This window comes from Salmo salar, chromosome 15 (assembly GCF_965601325.2).
Source record: "Salmo salar chromosome 15, fSalSal1, whole genome shotgun sequence".
Lineage (NCBI taxonomy): Eukaryota > Metazoa > Chordata > Actinopteri > Salmoniformes > Salmonidae > Salmo > Salmo salar.
In genome coordinates this window covers 35514695-35530128 of record NC_138305.1, presented here as the reverse complement: position 1 = coordinate 35530128, position 15434 = coordinate 35514695, and the positions used below count along the sequence as shown (strand labels likewise).

At 45.8% G+C, this 15434-nt stretch overlaps 1 protein-coding gene across 6 annotated transcripts in view; it reads left to right on the top strand.

The window, feature by feature from the left end:
* The window catches only part of LOC106571249 (AT-rich interactive domain-containing protein 1B), a 90055-nt gene that overhangs the window by 50120 nt on the left and 24501 nt on the right, over positions 1 to 15434 (top strand). For 5 of the 6 annotated variants that reach the window (XM_082961697.1, XM_082961700.1, XM_082961699.1 and 2 more), the window contains 5 exons: positions 2980 to 3214; positions 4176 to 4265; positions 6403 to 6573; positions 9793 to 10156; positions 10497 to 10871. In XM_082961697.1, the coding sequence (XP_082817823.1) occupies positions 2980 to 3214; positions 4176 to 4265; positions 6403 to 6573; positions 9793 to 10156; positions 10497 to 10871 (1235 nt within the window). The remainder of the gene's footprint in view (positions 1 to 2979; positions 3215 to 4175; positions 4266 to 6402; positions 6574 to 9792; positions 10157 to 10496; positions 10872 to 15434) is intronic. The other variant, XM_014144054.3, reaches the window with a different exon arrangement.

The following is a 15434-nucleotide window of genomic DNA, read 5'->3' as shown; positions in this document are numbered from 1 at the left end:
AATGTGGCGCATGTGTGCATGGCTCCTTCATGGGCCCATTTCAAATGTTACCATAGCAACCCACATTTATTTATCCCTCTTCTTTCACTGCCGTGTCCATAGTGACAGAGCAGGGTGAGGAAAGGGAGGCGGTTAAAAAGCCTGAATAATTATATCTGTTAAAGTTAGTAAGCTGGGGCCACTAACGAATGGGAATAATTATAGCTGTAAATCATGCAAGAAGCACAAGTCTGGAGGAATATATGTAAACAGGTAGAAGTGGTCCCCCAGTGCTTTTTCAACTGGTGAAATAAAGGCTTTGTTGTTGAAATATGTAACACATGCTGAAAACTGAAGAGAAGGCCTTGGCTTCCATCCCAAAAGTCACCCTATTCCCTTTATAGTGCACTACTTTTGACTAGAGCCCTATGTACTCTATGAAGTGCGCTATGTAGGGAATTGTTTGTCACGTGCCGAATACAACAGGTGTAGAATTTAATGTGAAATGCACACTTACGATCCCTTCCCAACAAAGCAGAATTTAAAAAGTCAAGAAAAAAAATTGTAATAAAAGAACAATAATGAGGCTAAATACAGGCGTACCAGTACAATGTGAAGTGGTACGAGGTAGTGCAGGTAATATGTACATGTAGGTAGGGGTAAAAGTGACTAGGCAATCAGGATAGATAATAGAGTAGCTGCAGCGTATGTGGGGAGTGAGAGAGAGTGTGTGTGTGTAGTATGGTAGAGTTCAGTGAGTGTATAGAGCCAGCGCAAGAATGTCAGTGCAAAAAATACCTTTTATACAATAAACAAAACATAATTACAAATAAAACCAAAAAAGGCGGTCAATGCAAATATTAGGGACGCTGCCCTCAACCCCCATTACCTCTGATGCTCCTCTGTGATGGTGAATAGGAGCATCCAACCCCCATTACCTCTAATGATGGTGAATAGGAGCATCCAACCCACATTACCTCTAATGATGCTCCCTGTGATGGTGAATAGGAGCATCCAACCCCCATTACCTCTAATGATGCTCCCTGTGATGGTGAATAGGAGCATCCAACCTCCATTACCTCTAATGATGGTGAATAGGAGCATCCAACCCCCATTACCTCTAATGATGGTGAATATGAGCATCCAACCCCCATTACATCTGATGCTCCCTGTGATGGTGAATAGGAGCATCCAACCTCCATTACCTCTAATGATGCTCCCCTGTGATGGTGAATTGGAGCATCCATCCTCCATTACCTCTAATGATGGTGAATAGGAGCATCCAACCCCCATTACCTCTGATGGTGAATAGGAGCATCCAACCCCCATTACCTCTAATGATGCTCCCTGTGATGGTGAATAGGAGCATCCAACCCCCATTACCTCTAATGATGCTCCCTGTGATGGTGAATAGGAGCATCCAACCCCCATTACCTCTGATGGTGAATATGAGCATCCAACCCCCATTACATCTGATGCTCCCTGTGATGGTGAATAGGAGCATCCAACCTCCATTACCTCTAATGATGGTGAATAGGAGCATCCAACCCCCATTACCTCTAATGATGCTCCCTGTGATGGTGAATAGGAGCATCCAACCCCCATTACCTGTAATGATGGTGAATAGGAGCATCCAACCTCCATTACCTCTAATGATGGTGAATAGGAGCATCCAACCTCCATTACCTCTAATGATGGTGAATAGGAGCATCCAACCCCCATTACCTCTAATGATGGTGAATAGGAGCATCCAACCTCCATTACCTCTAATGATGCTCCCTGTGATGGTGAATAGGAGCATCCAAACCCCATTACCTCTAATGATGCTCCCTGTGATGGTGAATAGGAGCATCCAACCTCCATTACCTCTAATGATGGTGAATAGGAGCATCCAACCTCCATTACCTCTAATGATGGTGAATGAGCATCCAACCCCCATTACATCTGATGCTCCCTGTGATGGTGAATAGGAGCATCCAACCTCCATTACCTCTAATGATGCTCCCATGTGATGGTGAATAGGAGCATCCAACCTCCATTACCTCTGATGCTCCCTGTGATGGTGAACTAGAAAACCCTTTGGGACACATGTAGGAGCTTTAGAGGAGTGCAGATGAGAGGAGAGGACCCCACTGCACAGTAGGGTGCATTGCATTCAAGTGCAATTGGCTGATTTAGTGTGATTTTTAAATGCGTAGCAGGGATGCTATTAACTGCAGTGTGGCACTGTGGGTATTTTAAGTGACTGATCATAAAGTAAGTGGTTGTTAAGGCCTCAGATTGTCATATTGACGGGTGACAGGTCGTAGGTAAGAGCTGCCTGCCTGCCAGCTGGGAGAGAGGCCACCGACCACACTGTTTCCACAACTATCAAAAGCGCAGCGTGAGAAAAGGGTGGCACCTTGGAGGGCAACTCGTTGGCACTATTAAACTCTGTCTCCACTCTTGATTTGGCATTGAGGACATTTGGCATGGCTCTCTTTTGTAGGTACTTTGGCCAAGTCTGCTTAAATTTGAGGTGTTTATGCCCAGTTAGGTAAATTGGGTGATTGTTGCCATGATGCTGGTTGCATCCTATTCCCTATGTAGTACAGTAGTTTTGATCAGGCCTCTGGTTAATAGAAGTGCACTATATAGGGAATAGGGTGCCATTTGTTTCTCTGGCTGTTAAAGCAGTAGTATAGACTGAGAGACGGCCATCTGGCCTGCATGGTTTTGGCTTTAACTGAATTTGGTAAACCTTCCTCCTGGACATCAAGAGATTTCCAACACTCCCAATGTCTTTCTGTCTATGTTGGATGTTATGTCAAGTGACTGGTAAAGTTTTTACCATCTGCTGGTGAAGAATGCTTAGTGTCATTTCTTCTGGGTCATGTTCGTTCAGGGCACACAACGGAGCACGATTTAAAATGTTTTGCAGGAAGTCGCTCCCTGTTTCAGTCCATTTTCTTCAGTTTGGTGCCGAATGAACACAACCCTGGCTTTCCTCTTCTGTTCCAGGACCTGTCTGGGTCTATAGATGACCTTCCCACGGGCACAGAGGTGGCTATCAGCTCAGCGGTCAGTGCTTCGGGGTCCACCAGCAGCCAGGGCGAGCAGAGTAACCCGGCCCAATCACCCTTCTCACCCCACATGTCCCCTCGCCTGCGTAGCGGCCCCTCCCCCTCCCCGGTGGGGTCACCCGTGGGTTCCAGCCAATCGCGCTCCAGACCGATCTCCCCCGCCAGCGTCCCAGGTATAGAACGAATCCCGGCCACCAAGCACCTAAGCCTCGGAGACACCTACACACTCTACCACATCACACACTCTACCACATCACACACTCTACCACATCACACACTCTACCACATCACACACTCTACCACATCACACACTCTACCACACATGCACCTACCTTGGACAGGGAGTAAGGACCGGTGTCCTAGGCTTGATACAGTAACTGTATGTGTAGTATTTCATCCATTATATTTCAGAGAGCAGTTCTGACACTGAGACAGCCACAGTGGAACTGGAACAGCTCTGGTTGTCATGACTTGCTCATCTGTGGAAGAAAAAAGAGCTCCTTTGTCTCATTCCAGTCAGTTGTTTCTGAACTTGTTTTGAGTTAGTGACTCTATAGTAGCTAGTCACAGTGGGAGGGGAGAGACGTCTGTTCTTATCTGTACAGGCAGCTGGGGCAGTCAGGGAAGGCTCTCTAGCTGCTTTATACTCCAGCTCCAAAACAAAGGCCTCGGTCATTAAAATAGTTTCTAAACTATGTTAGCAGTTCGGAGTCACTTTAACACAATTACTCTCCCACAGTGCAGCGCATTGTTGGCCTTGTTGACTCCAGGGCTGGACTAGTTGGGGGAGTTTTGTTATTTGCGGCCAAAGTTAGTTCATTCCCCTTCTCTCTCGCTGCTCTGGGTGATAACGAGGTCGATGGGAGACCATTTAGCCGTTGACACTCACACACGCTCTCACCCCTACTGGGAGAGCTGTCAGTCATTAGCTCCCACACTGAGGTACCAGTTGACGTGTGATCTCTGCATGCCATCGCCAGGGAAACTGCTACACACACACACACACTGTAGGGCTCATTAGGGAGGGGTTCCTTTAGCTGGACACACTGCTGCTCTTCAGGCCATCACACTGACACAAAAGCGCTGGGGACGTGTGTGTGTGTCCCATTGACGCTTGCCCCTCTTTCCTCCCAGGTACCCAGATGGCCCCACAAACCCCTGGGAACATGTCTGATGTGGGTTCCCATTCCACCCTGAGCCAGTCCCCCATGTCTCAGGAGAGAGGTGAGATTCTCCTGCACATTACACCACCTGTGACCCACAACCCCCCTCTTCCGGGAGATTTAACATGAAGTCAGAGTAATCAGCAACAACTCGTATATCCACGGCCGCTTCTGTGGTCAAATCCATGTTCGTTTCAACAATGGTTTGATAAAGAAGGTCCCCTCTGGTGTACGCAGTCTGGCCCCACCATGGAAGTCATCTAATTGGACACCATAAGCCGTAGTCCCTCCCTAATGATGTATAGCAGTGAACCTCTGAGTCCATTTCTCCTGCTGGGTTTTCCATAGGATCATTAGTACAACAGATTAGCCATAGATTCCACTCCCTCTATACCTCTGGGCTGCTGTCAGCACTGGGCCAGAACTTCAGCTTGTTTCCCAAATGGCACCCCATTCCCTATTTAGTACACACATTTTGACCAGGACCTATAGGGCTCTGGTCAAAAGTAGTGCACTCTGTAGGGAATATGGTGCTATTTAGGACATAGGCTCTGCCTTTATAGAGTAACCATGGCTGTGCCTCTCAGCGGCTGCCAATATGGTTGTCAGTGACTGAGCAGTCAGACCATGTCAATCAGGCTGTTTTCTATGGCCCACCCTCAGCCCAGCCAGCCAGCCCAGCACTGGGTAAAGGCCTAGCAAGTAATAGTCAAAATAACACCTCAGCTGCCAGCTAGGCAGAACCTTTTTCTCACTGGGATCATTGTAACAGTGGTGGCATTAATACAAATGATTAGTCAGTCCGTGGCCCAAGCTTGGGGAGCGGAGTCTATTGAAATGGGGCGTGTGAGTGCTGTACCAGCTGTTGAACCACGGGGAAGGGGAAGTCATCAGATTTTCCTATTGGCCTTATCAGGACTGTATGAGGAGTATTTTATTAGGATCCCTATTAGCTACTGTTAAAGCAGCAGCTACTCTTCCTGGGGTCCACATGAAACATGTCAGTATAATGAACATGAATAGACAAGAACATCACAAGGACAGAAATACTTAAAATAAGAATGGATGTGTTAAATAGGTCAATGGAACTCAACCAAAACAATGGAAATGCCATGGAAACGCATGGGGGAGAGATTCTCCTCATTGCCCCTCCCCCAGTTAAATTTGCCTACATTTTAGTGTATTTCAGACTATTTTGAGGTAAAAATTGAAGTGTTGATGTCAACCCCAACACATGTCCATGTCATCGTCACCAATCGACTGCATTACAGTTAAAAACTGACTACCACCACCCATTTCTGTATGCTAGCTATGCTACCAGTTTATACGGCCCGGAGTTGGCATTTAGCAGTCACTTCTAAACCTGAAAAGGGACAACTTCTAATTGTTATGCCGTGAAAACAGCCAAATGATCCAAATGGGACTTTAGTAACCACATTGTGAGCCTGTTAAAATGCATCAACCATGACGGAATTCACCAATACCCATTTGGTTAGATCAGATTTGTTGACTGTGTTCCAATCCGGCGTCCTTCTATCCCCCATAGTCTGCATTCCATTGACCTCTTAACCGCATTTGTACACGCTTTCATACATTAATGCCTTAACATTCCATGCATCATGTACTCATTCATATTTAAAGGGATAGTTCACCCAAATAAATGTCTTTCTTACTGTGTCTATTGACTGATTACATAGTAAGTAAACCAGTATGTCATTTGGGTGAGCTATCCCTTTAAGAGGTAGTGAGTTTGTGTATTCAAGTGGTTGTATTCAAGTGGTTGTATCACTCCTCTGCCCTTAGAATGAGGTTTTGATCAAGTGAGATGAAAAGATCACATTTCAAACAGATGGGAGACCTTTTCCATGGCGGACGGGCGGATCTATTAGCTCTTGTGCTATTTGTCACCCGTTCAGATCGGTTTAAATGTCGATTTGGACGTTTTCTGTAACATTTGGTAGTGCTTTTCAAAAGGCAAAGGTAAGTGTTACCATTCAACTCAAGCAAGTACACTTCAATTGAACTCAATTGCTACATTGACAATTGGGTTCAAATATAATGGAGTCTGAGAGGAAAATGTCTCCTTTTAAGAGTAGCTAGGTTACCTCAGTCCTAACCTTCCTGGAGTTCTGCTTTCAATTAGAATTATTTTAACAGGGCTCTCTCTCCTTTCTCTCTCATTCTTTTGTTCTTTCCAGGGTTCCCACCTGCCATGCAGCGGAACACCACAGTCCCCCAGCAGTCGGGTCAGGGACCCGCCATGTCCCCCGGGGGCTCCATGCACCCCCAGAGCACCTACCACCAGCAGCAGCTGCAGGGGGGCCCCGGCCCCTCGTACGGACCCCAGACCGGCCAGTACGGCCCCCAAGGTAATATTCCACTCCGGGGTGTTGTTTCCCCTAAGTACAGATCTAGGATCAGCTTCCCAATCCTAACCTTAACCATTAGGTTTTTTAAGGACCAATAAATATTATTGTTATTGTCATTATTTAAAAAACAAAAAAATGTAAAATAGGAACTCAGTTGGGGTTTCAACTTACTGTTAATAGAATACACAAGGTGCAATTTTGAAATGTGGTTTTGCATCAGCAGTCACTCAATTAACCCATGTCAGCAAAAAGTATACGGTACGCAGACCCACGAGCCACTGCAGCCCCTCATGAGTTCCAGTTTTTGGTAGCCCCACCCCCATACCTGGTCTAGCGGCAACTTCACCTACTCCTACTATTCCTCCAAGGTAACACATCCTCCATGCTCGTGGCTGATGGTGATGATAATATTCCTCCAAGGTAACACATCCTCCATGCTCGTGGCTGATGGTGATGATAATATTCCTCCAAGGTAACACATCCTCCATGCTCGTGGCTGATTGTAATAATATTCCTCCAAGGTAACACATCCTCCATGCTCGTGGCTGATGGTGATGATAATATTCCTCCAAGGTAACACATCCTCCATGCTCGTGGCTGATGGTGATGATAATATTCCTCCAAGGTAACACATCCTCCATGCTCGTGGCTGATTGTAATAATATTCCTCCAAGGTAACACATCCTCCATGCTCGTGGCTGATGGTGATGATAATATTCCTCCAAGGTAACACATCCTCCATGCTCGTGGCTGATGGTGATGATAATATTCCTCCAAGGTAACACATCCTCCATGCTCGTGGCTGATGATGATAATATTCCTCCAAGGTAACACATCCTCCATGCTCGTGGCTGATGGTGATGATAATATTCCTCCAAGGTAACACATCCTCCATGCTCGTGGCTGATGGTGATGATAATATTCCTCCAAGGTAACACATCCTCCATGCTCGTGGCTGATGGTGATGATAATATTCCTCCAAGGTAACACATCCTCCATGCTCGTGGCTGATTGTAATAATATTCCTCCAAGGTAACACATCCTCCATGCTCGTGGCTGATGGTGATGATAATATTCCTCCAAGGTAACACATCCTCCATGCTCGTGGCTGATGGTAATAATATTCCTCCAAGGTAACACATCCTTCATGCTCGTGGCTGATGGTAATAATATTCCTCCAAGGTAACACATCCTCCATGCTCGTGGCTGATGGTAATAATATTCCTCCAAGGTAACACATCCTTCATGCTCGTGGCTGATGGTAATAATATTCCTCCAAGGTAACACATCCTCCATGCTCGTGGCTGATGATGATAATATTCTTCCAAGGTAACACATCCTCCATGCTCGTGGCTGATGATGATGATAATATTCCTCCAAGGTAACACATCCTCCATGCTCGTGGCTGATGATGATGATAATATTCCTCCAAGGTAACACATCCTCCATGCTCGTGGCTGATGATGATGATAATATTCCTCCAAGGTAACACATCCTCCATGCTCGGGGCTGATGGTAATAATATTCCTCCAAGGTAACACATCCTCCATGCTCGGGGCTGATGGTAATAATATTCCTCCAAGGTAACACATCCTCCATGCTCGTGGCTGATGGTAATAATATTCCTCCAAGGTAACACATCCTCCATGCTCGTGGCTGATGGTGATGATAATATTCCTCCAAGGTAACACATCCTCCATGCTAGTGGCTGATGATGATGATGCTGGTGCCCATACAGCCTGTTAATTCACACTGGCCTTTCCCACATCAGGACTCTCCCCTGTAGCAGGAGGCTAGTGGAATGGTGGCAATCCTATGACTATATTCTATGGCCCAACATGCATTTCTACAGGGTTAGAGAGCAGGGGTGTTTCCACAACTTAGTAAATCTCCAATCAACCTCCCAAGTGTTCCATGCTTTGCATATACTGTAGCCTACTTTGCATCTCTCGCTCTCTTTTCTCTCACTTTCTCTCACTCACACACCCGTCTGGGGTAGAGGAGGAGACTTGTTCCATCTCTTTTTATGTGTGGCTGGCTGTGCTATCCAGCACACCTGGTTTTAAGTACTATTTCAAATCATTTCCCTCCAATGCGTGTCGCAATGGAACCAATAGAAGTTTCCCAGAACTCCAAACCCCGCCCACCTAGTATTTCAACCCAGGTGTTTGTAGTGTGGTGTCCAGAGCCAGACACCAGGTACACACAGCAGGGACTGTTAATCAGGGATCTGGAGCGGGTTAGAGAGTAGATGGATGAATGCTGCACGCTTTCATCCAGTCAACCAACTGGTTGACAGCACACCGCATTACAACTCAATGCAAACATCTCACTCCTACAGAAAGCCTAAAATAGAAGCCCCCTTCACTACTAACTAAAAGCACCAGCACCGAGCAGTACAGTTGATCAGTGTGAACAGACAGGACTGGTTCTGCGCCCCAAATGTGTGTCTATTGGGCCCTGGTCAAAATAGTGCACCGAATAGGGTGCCGTTTGGGAAGCACACTGTTTCTGTGGCCACTCAGGGAGGATGACCTTGTCTGATCCATGTCACAGCCCTGTGTTCCCCAGGGGAATTCTAGGATTAACATGACTACAGAGAAGCTGCTGCTGCCAGTGAATTTCCATATAATTGGCAGAGTCCCAGAACCCCCCCCTCTCCTCTCCTTTGCCTGTGAGCAAAGCTCGTTATAGGGATGGAACCAGAATAACTCCAGGAAGAGCCAAAATAGCAGCTCTCCCTGAAACGCCATGGCCGAGTTAATGTATTTTTGGAAGTCTCACATGACATCGAAAGTGTGTGTGTGTGTGTGTGTGTGTGTGTGTGTGTGTGTGTGTGTGTGTGTGTGTGTGTGTGTGTGTGTGTGTGTGTGTGTGTGTGTGTGTGTGTGTGTGTGTGTGTGTGCTTTTTTTTCTCTCTTGTGAAATACCCTATGAAAGATTGGTCTGGCTGGAGTACAGAATCTAAACAGAGGAACATGAGGCAATGATCTGTTCACATCACACAAGCTGTGTGTCCCAAATAGAACCATATTCCCTATGTAGTGCACTTCTTTTGAGCAGGGCCTGTCCTTTTGAAAGAATTAACATGGATAGGTGAATGAAGTATCTGGATCAAGCCAATTCCAATGTTGTTAAGTTCTGATGAACATAAACATGGCCATCCTGATGATCCTCAGTCTTAATGTTGATGACTTACTCTATTCTCTGTCTCTCCAGGTAACTACCCCAGGCCCCCTAACTACGGCGGGACCCCCAGCGCCAACTACAGCGGCCCCGGCCCTGGCATGAGCAACAGCCTGGGCATGAATGCCAGTAGCCCCATGCACGGCCAGGGCCCTGGGCAGCCCTGTGGCTCCATGCCCGCCGGGCGAGGCCTGGGTCTGGGGGCCAGCGGGCGACCCTATCTCGGTGCCAATACCAACACCGTGGCCCCCACCTCTCCCAGCATGCCGCAGCCTGCCGGACAGGGCCAGGGCATGAGACTGCCCCTGCCCAGTGTTAACCAGGATGTAGGTCTGGGCCCAGGCACCAACGCTATGCAGGGGCCTAACGCTGGTCCCAACCCTTCTGCACAGGGCAGGTGAGTCAGGACAGGGGGTACATAAGGGATATAGTACCTGTCCTAAATGGCACCCTACCCCGATATAGTGCTCTACTTTTTGACCAGAACCCATAGGGCTCTGGTCAAAAGGAGTGCGCTAGAGTGTAGGGAATGGGTGCCATTTTGGGATGCAACGCCACGGGTCATTCTTGTGTATAAGTTCTTCACATTCACTACACCACACCCCACACATCCTCATTCAGTCATCATCCACCCACTAAGGTTATGAGGTGTGTAGTAAACACAGATAGTTTGTCCTCATGTGTCTGTGTGAGTTTGGAAACCAAAGGGACTTCTTCTCTCTCCTCCCTCACGTCAGGCCTCCCTACGCGCGCTCCCCTGCCTACCCCGGCCTGAGTTGTCCTGGGGCGTGCCCTCGCCCCTCTCCCCATCACTCTCCCTCCCCCCATCCTCATCCCCATCACTCTCCCTCCCCCCATCCTCAACCCCATCACTCTCCCTCCCCCCATCCTCATCCCCATCACTCTCCCTCCCCCCATCCTCAACCCCATCACTCTCCCTCCCCCCATCCTCAACCCCATCACTCTCTTTCCCCCCGTCCCCATCCTCAACCCAATCAATCTCCTTCCCCCCATCCTCAACCCCATCACTCTCCTTCCCCCCGTCCCCCCCACCACACCCAGGTCAGCAGTGCTCAGAGCCGCCCCATGATGCAGAAGGCTGACCAGTACGGGTAGGTGTCAGTGTCAGGTCTGCAGTCTAATACATCCTCTGTACACTGCTGGTCACAGCACTAACCGGACACTGGGCTGCACAGGAGATGTACCTCTCCACTGGTCACAACCAATGATTTATATACAGTGCCTTCAGAAAGTAATCATTTCCTTGACTTATTCCACATTTTGTTGTTACAGCCTGAATTTAAAATGGATGAAATAAAATAAAAATCTCACCCATCTACACACAATACCCCATAAGGACACCCTGAAAACATGTTTTTGTAACTGTTACATCACATTTACATAAGTATTCACACCCCTGAGTCAATACGTGTTGTAATCGCCACCAAAGGTGATTCTAGCTGTGAGTCTTTCTGAGAACTTTGCACACCTGGATTGTACAATATTTGCCATTATTCTTTTCAAAATTCTTGAAGCTCTGTCAAATTGGTTGTTGATCGTTGCTAGACAAACATTTTCAAGTCTTGCCATAGATTTTCAAGCAGATTTACACTACCGTTCAAAGGTTTGGGGTCTCTTAAATGTCCTAATTTTTAAAGAAAAGCACGTTTTTGGTCCATTTAACTTCAACTTGATCAGAAATACAGTGTAGACATTGTTAATGTTGTAAATGACTATTGTAGCTGGAAACGACTTTATTATTATAATAGATTTTTTAATGGAATATCTACAGAGGCCCACTATCAGTAACCATCACTCCTGTGTTCCAATGGCACGTTGTTAGCTAATCCAAGTTTATCATTTTAAAAGGCTAATTGATTTTGCAATTATGTTAGCACAGCTGAAAACTGGCCTTCTTTAGACTAGTTGAGTATCTGGAGCATCAGCTTTTTGTGGGTTCGATTACAGGCTCAAAATGTCCAGAAACAAAGAACTTTCTGAAACTCGTCAGTCTATTCTTGTTCTGAGAAATGAAGGCTATTCCGTACAAGAAATTGCCAAGAAACTGAAGATCTCGTACAACACTGTATACTACTCCCTTCACAGAACAGCGCAAAATGGCTCTAACCAGAATAGAAAGAGTGGGAGGCACCGGTGCACAACTGAGCAAGAGGACAAGTAAATTGGTGTCAAGTTTGAGAAACGGATGCCTCACAAGTCCTCAACTGGCAGCTTCATTAAATAGTACCCACAAAACACCAGTCTCAACGTCAACAGTGATGATGCGACTCCGGGATGCTGGCCTTCTAGGCAGAGTTGCAAAGAAAAAGCCATATCCGCCAACTGGCCAATAAAAAGAAAATATTAAGAAGGACAAAAGAACACACTGGACAGAGGAATATTGGGGAAAAAGTGTTATGGGGAGACGATTCTAAGTGTTAGGTGCTCGGATCACAAAGAAGAACATTTGTGAGATGCAGAAAAAATGAAAAGATGCTAGAGGAGTGCTTGACGCCATCTGTCAAGCATGGTGGAGGCAATGTGATGGTCTGGGGCTGCTTTGGTGGTGGTAAAGTGGGAGATTTGTACAGGGTAAAAGGGATCTTGAAGAAGGAAGGCTATCACTCCATTTTGTAACGCCATGCCATACTCTGTGGACGGCGCTTAATTGGAGCCAATTTCCTCCTACAACAGGACAAAGACCCAAAGCACAGCTCTAAACTATGCAATAACTATTTAGGGAAGAAGCAGTCAGCTGGTATTCTCTCTATAATGGAGTGACCAGCACAGTCACCAGATCTCAACCCTATTGAGCTGTTGAGGGAGCAGCTTGACCGTAGAAGTGCCCATCAAGCCAATCCAATTTGTGGGAGGTGCTTCAGGAAGCATGGGGTGAAATCTCTTCAGATTACCTCAACAAATTGACAACTGGAACGCCAAAGTTCTGCAAGGCTGTAATTGCTGCAAATGGAGGATTCTTTGATGAAAGCAAAGTTTGAAGAACACAATTATTATTTCAATTAAAAATGTATAACCTTGTCAGCGTCTTGACTATATTTCCTATTCATTTTGCAACTCATTTCATGTATGTTTTCATGGAAAACAAGGATATTTCTTAAGTGACCGCAAACTTTTGAACAGTAGTGTGTCAAAACTGTAACTAGGCCACTCAGGAACATTCACTGTCTTCTTGGTAAGCAACTCCAGTGTAGATTTGGCCTTGTGTTTTAAGTTATTGTCCTACTGAAAGGTGAATTCATCTCGCAGTATCTGGTGGAAAGCAGACTGTAGCAGGTTTTCCTCTGGGATTTTGTCTGTGCTTAGCGCCATTCCGTTTCTTTTTTATCCTGACAAAAATGTGTATTCTGTACAGGCTTCCTTCTTTTCACTCTGTCAATGAGGTTAGTATTGTGGAGTAACTACAATGTTGTTGATCCATCCTCAGTTTTCTCCCATCACAGTCATTAAACTGTAACTGTTTTGAAGTCACCATTGGCCTCATGGTAAAATCCCTAAACGGTTTCCTTCCTCTCCGGCAAGCGGGTTAGGAAGGACGCCTGTATCTTTGTAGTGACTGGGTGTATTGATACACCATCTAAAGTGTTATTACCATGTTATTACCATGCTCAAAAAGATATTCAATGTCTGCTTTTCTTTTATTATCCATCTACCAATAGGTGCCCTTTGCAAGGCATTGGAAAACCTCCCTGGTCTTTGTGGTTTAATCTGTGTTTAAAATTCACTGCTCGACTGAGGGACCTTACAATTATCTGTATGTGTGGGGTACAGAGATGAGGTAGTCATTCAAAAATCATGTTAAACACTATTGCACACAGTGAGTCCATGCAACTTATGTGACTTGTTAAGTACGTTTTTACTCCTGAACTTATTTAGGCTTGCCATAAACAAGGGGTTGAATACTTACTCTGAAGATATTTCAGCTTTTTTAATTAATTAGTAAATTACTCTTAACATAATTCCACTTTGACATCATGGGGTATTTGTGTGTGTGTGTTGGCCAGTGGCCAACAATCACAATTGAACCTTTGGCAGTGATTACAGCCTCGAGTCTTCTTGGGTATGATGCTACAAACTTGACACACGTGTGTTTAAGGAGTTTCTCCCGTTCTTCTCTGCAGATCCTCTCAAGCTCTGTCAGGTTGGATGGGGAGCGTTGCTGCACAGCTATTTTCTGGTTTCTCCAGTGATGTTCAAGTCCGGGCTCTGGCTGGGCCACTCAAGGACATGCAGAGACTTATCCTGAAGCCACTCCTGCGTTGTCTTGGCTGTGTGCTTAGGGTCGTTGTCCTGTTGGAAGGTGAACCTTTGCACCAGTCTGAGGTCCTGAGCACTGTGGAGCAGGTTTTAATCTCTGTACTTTGCTCCGTTGATCTTTGCCTCGATCCTGACTAGTCTCCCAGTCCCTGCCGCTGAAAAACATCCCCACAGCATGATGCTGCCACCACATGCTTCACCGTAGGGATGGTTCCAGGTTTCCTCCAGACGTGACGCTTGGCATTCAGACCAAACAGTACAATCTTGGTTTCATCAGACCAGAGAATCTTGTTTCTCATGGTCTGAGAGTGCCTTTTACTGAGGAGGTGTTTTCATCTGCCCACTCTACCATAAACACCTAATTGGTTGAGTGCTGTGGATATGGTTGTCCTTCTGGAAGGTTGTCCCATCTCCACAGAGGAACTCTAAAGCTCTGTCAGAGTGACCATCGGGTTCTTGGGTCACCTCCCCGACCAAGGCCCTTCTCCCCCGATTGCTCAGTTTGGCCGGGCGGCCAGCTCTAAGAGAAGTCTTGGTGGTTCCAAACTTCTTCCATTTAAGAATGGAGGCCACTGTGTTATTGGGGACCTTCAGTGTTGCAGAAATGTTTTGGTACCGTTCCCCAGATCTGTGCCTCGACACAATCCTGTCTCGGAACTCTACAGACAATTCCTTCAACCTCATAGCTTGGTTTTTGCTCTGACATTACCTGTCTTTGTAAGGCCCCACAGTTGACAGTGGTGTGCCTTTCCAAATCATGTCCAGTCAGTTGAATTTACCACAGGAGGACTCCCATCAAGTTGTTGAAACATCTCAAGGATGATCAATGGAAACAAGATGCACCTGAGCTCAATTTAGAGTCTCATAGCAAAGGGTCTGAATACTTATGTAAATAAGGTATTTTTGTTTTTATACATTTGCAAGACTTTAAAAAACCCTCTCTTCGCTTTGTCATTAGCGGGTATATTGTGTAGATTGCTGAGGAAATTGTTTTATTTAATCCATTTTAGAATAAGGCCGTAACAAAATGTGGAAAAAGTCAAGTGGTCTGAATAATTTCCAAAGGCACTAGATGACTGAGGGGGCACGGTGTTGAAGCCACTGTGCCTCCATCTTGGCTCTCCTCCATTGTAACAAATATTTTAGAACCTGTAGAAATGTGTTTATTAACGTCTACATACAATTATTGTATTAGACCCCTTAATGCATACTTTTAAATTATATGTGATATAAACAAAATATATACAAATTTTACTTAAAATATCATTTTTAGACATTACTAATGTCACTGTCCCCACTACAACAAACAAATAATTAAATACATGTGATTTTGTCTAAGGTTTAATTGAAATTCCATGAATTCCTATGGAAGACTGCTCTTACTGGCGACTGGCAATATG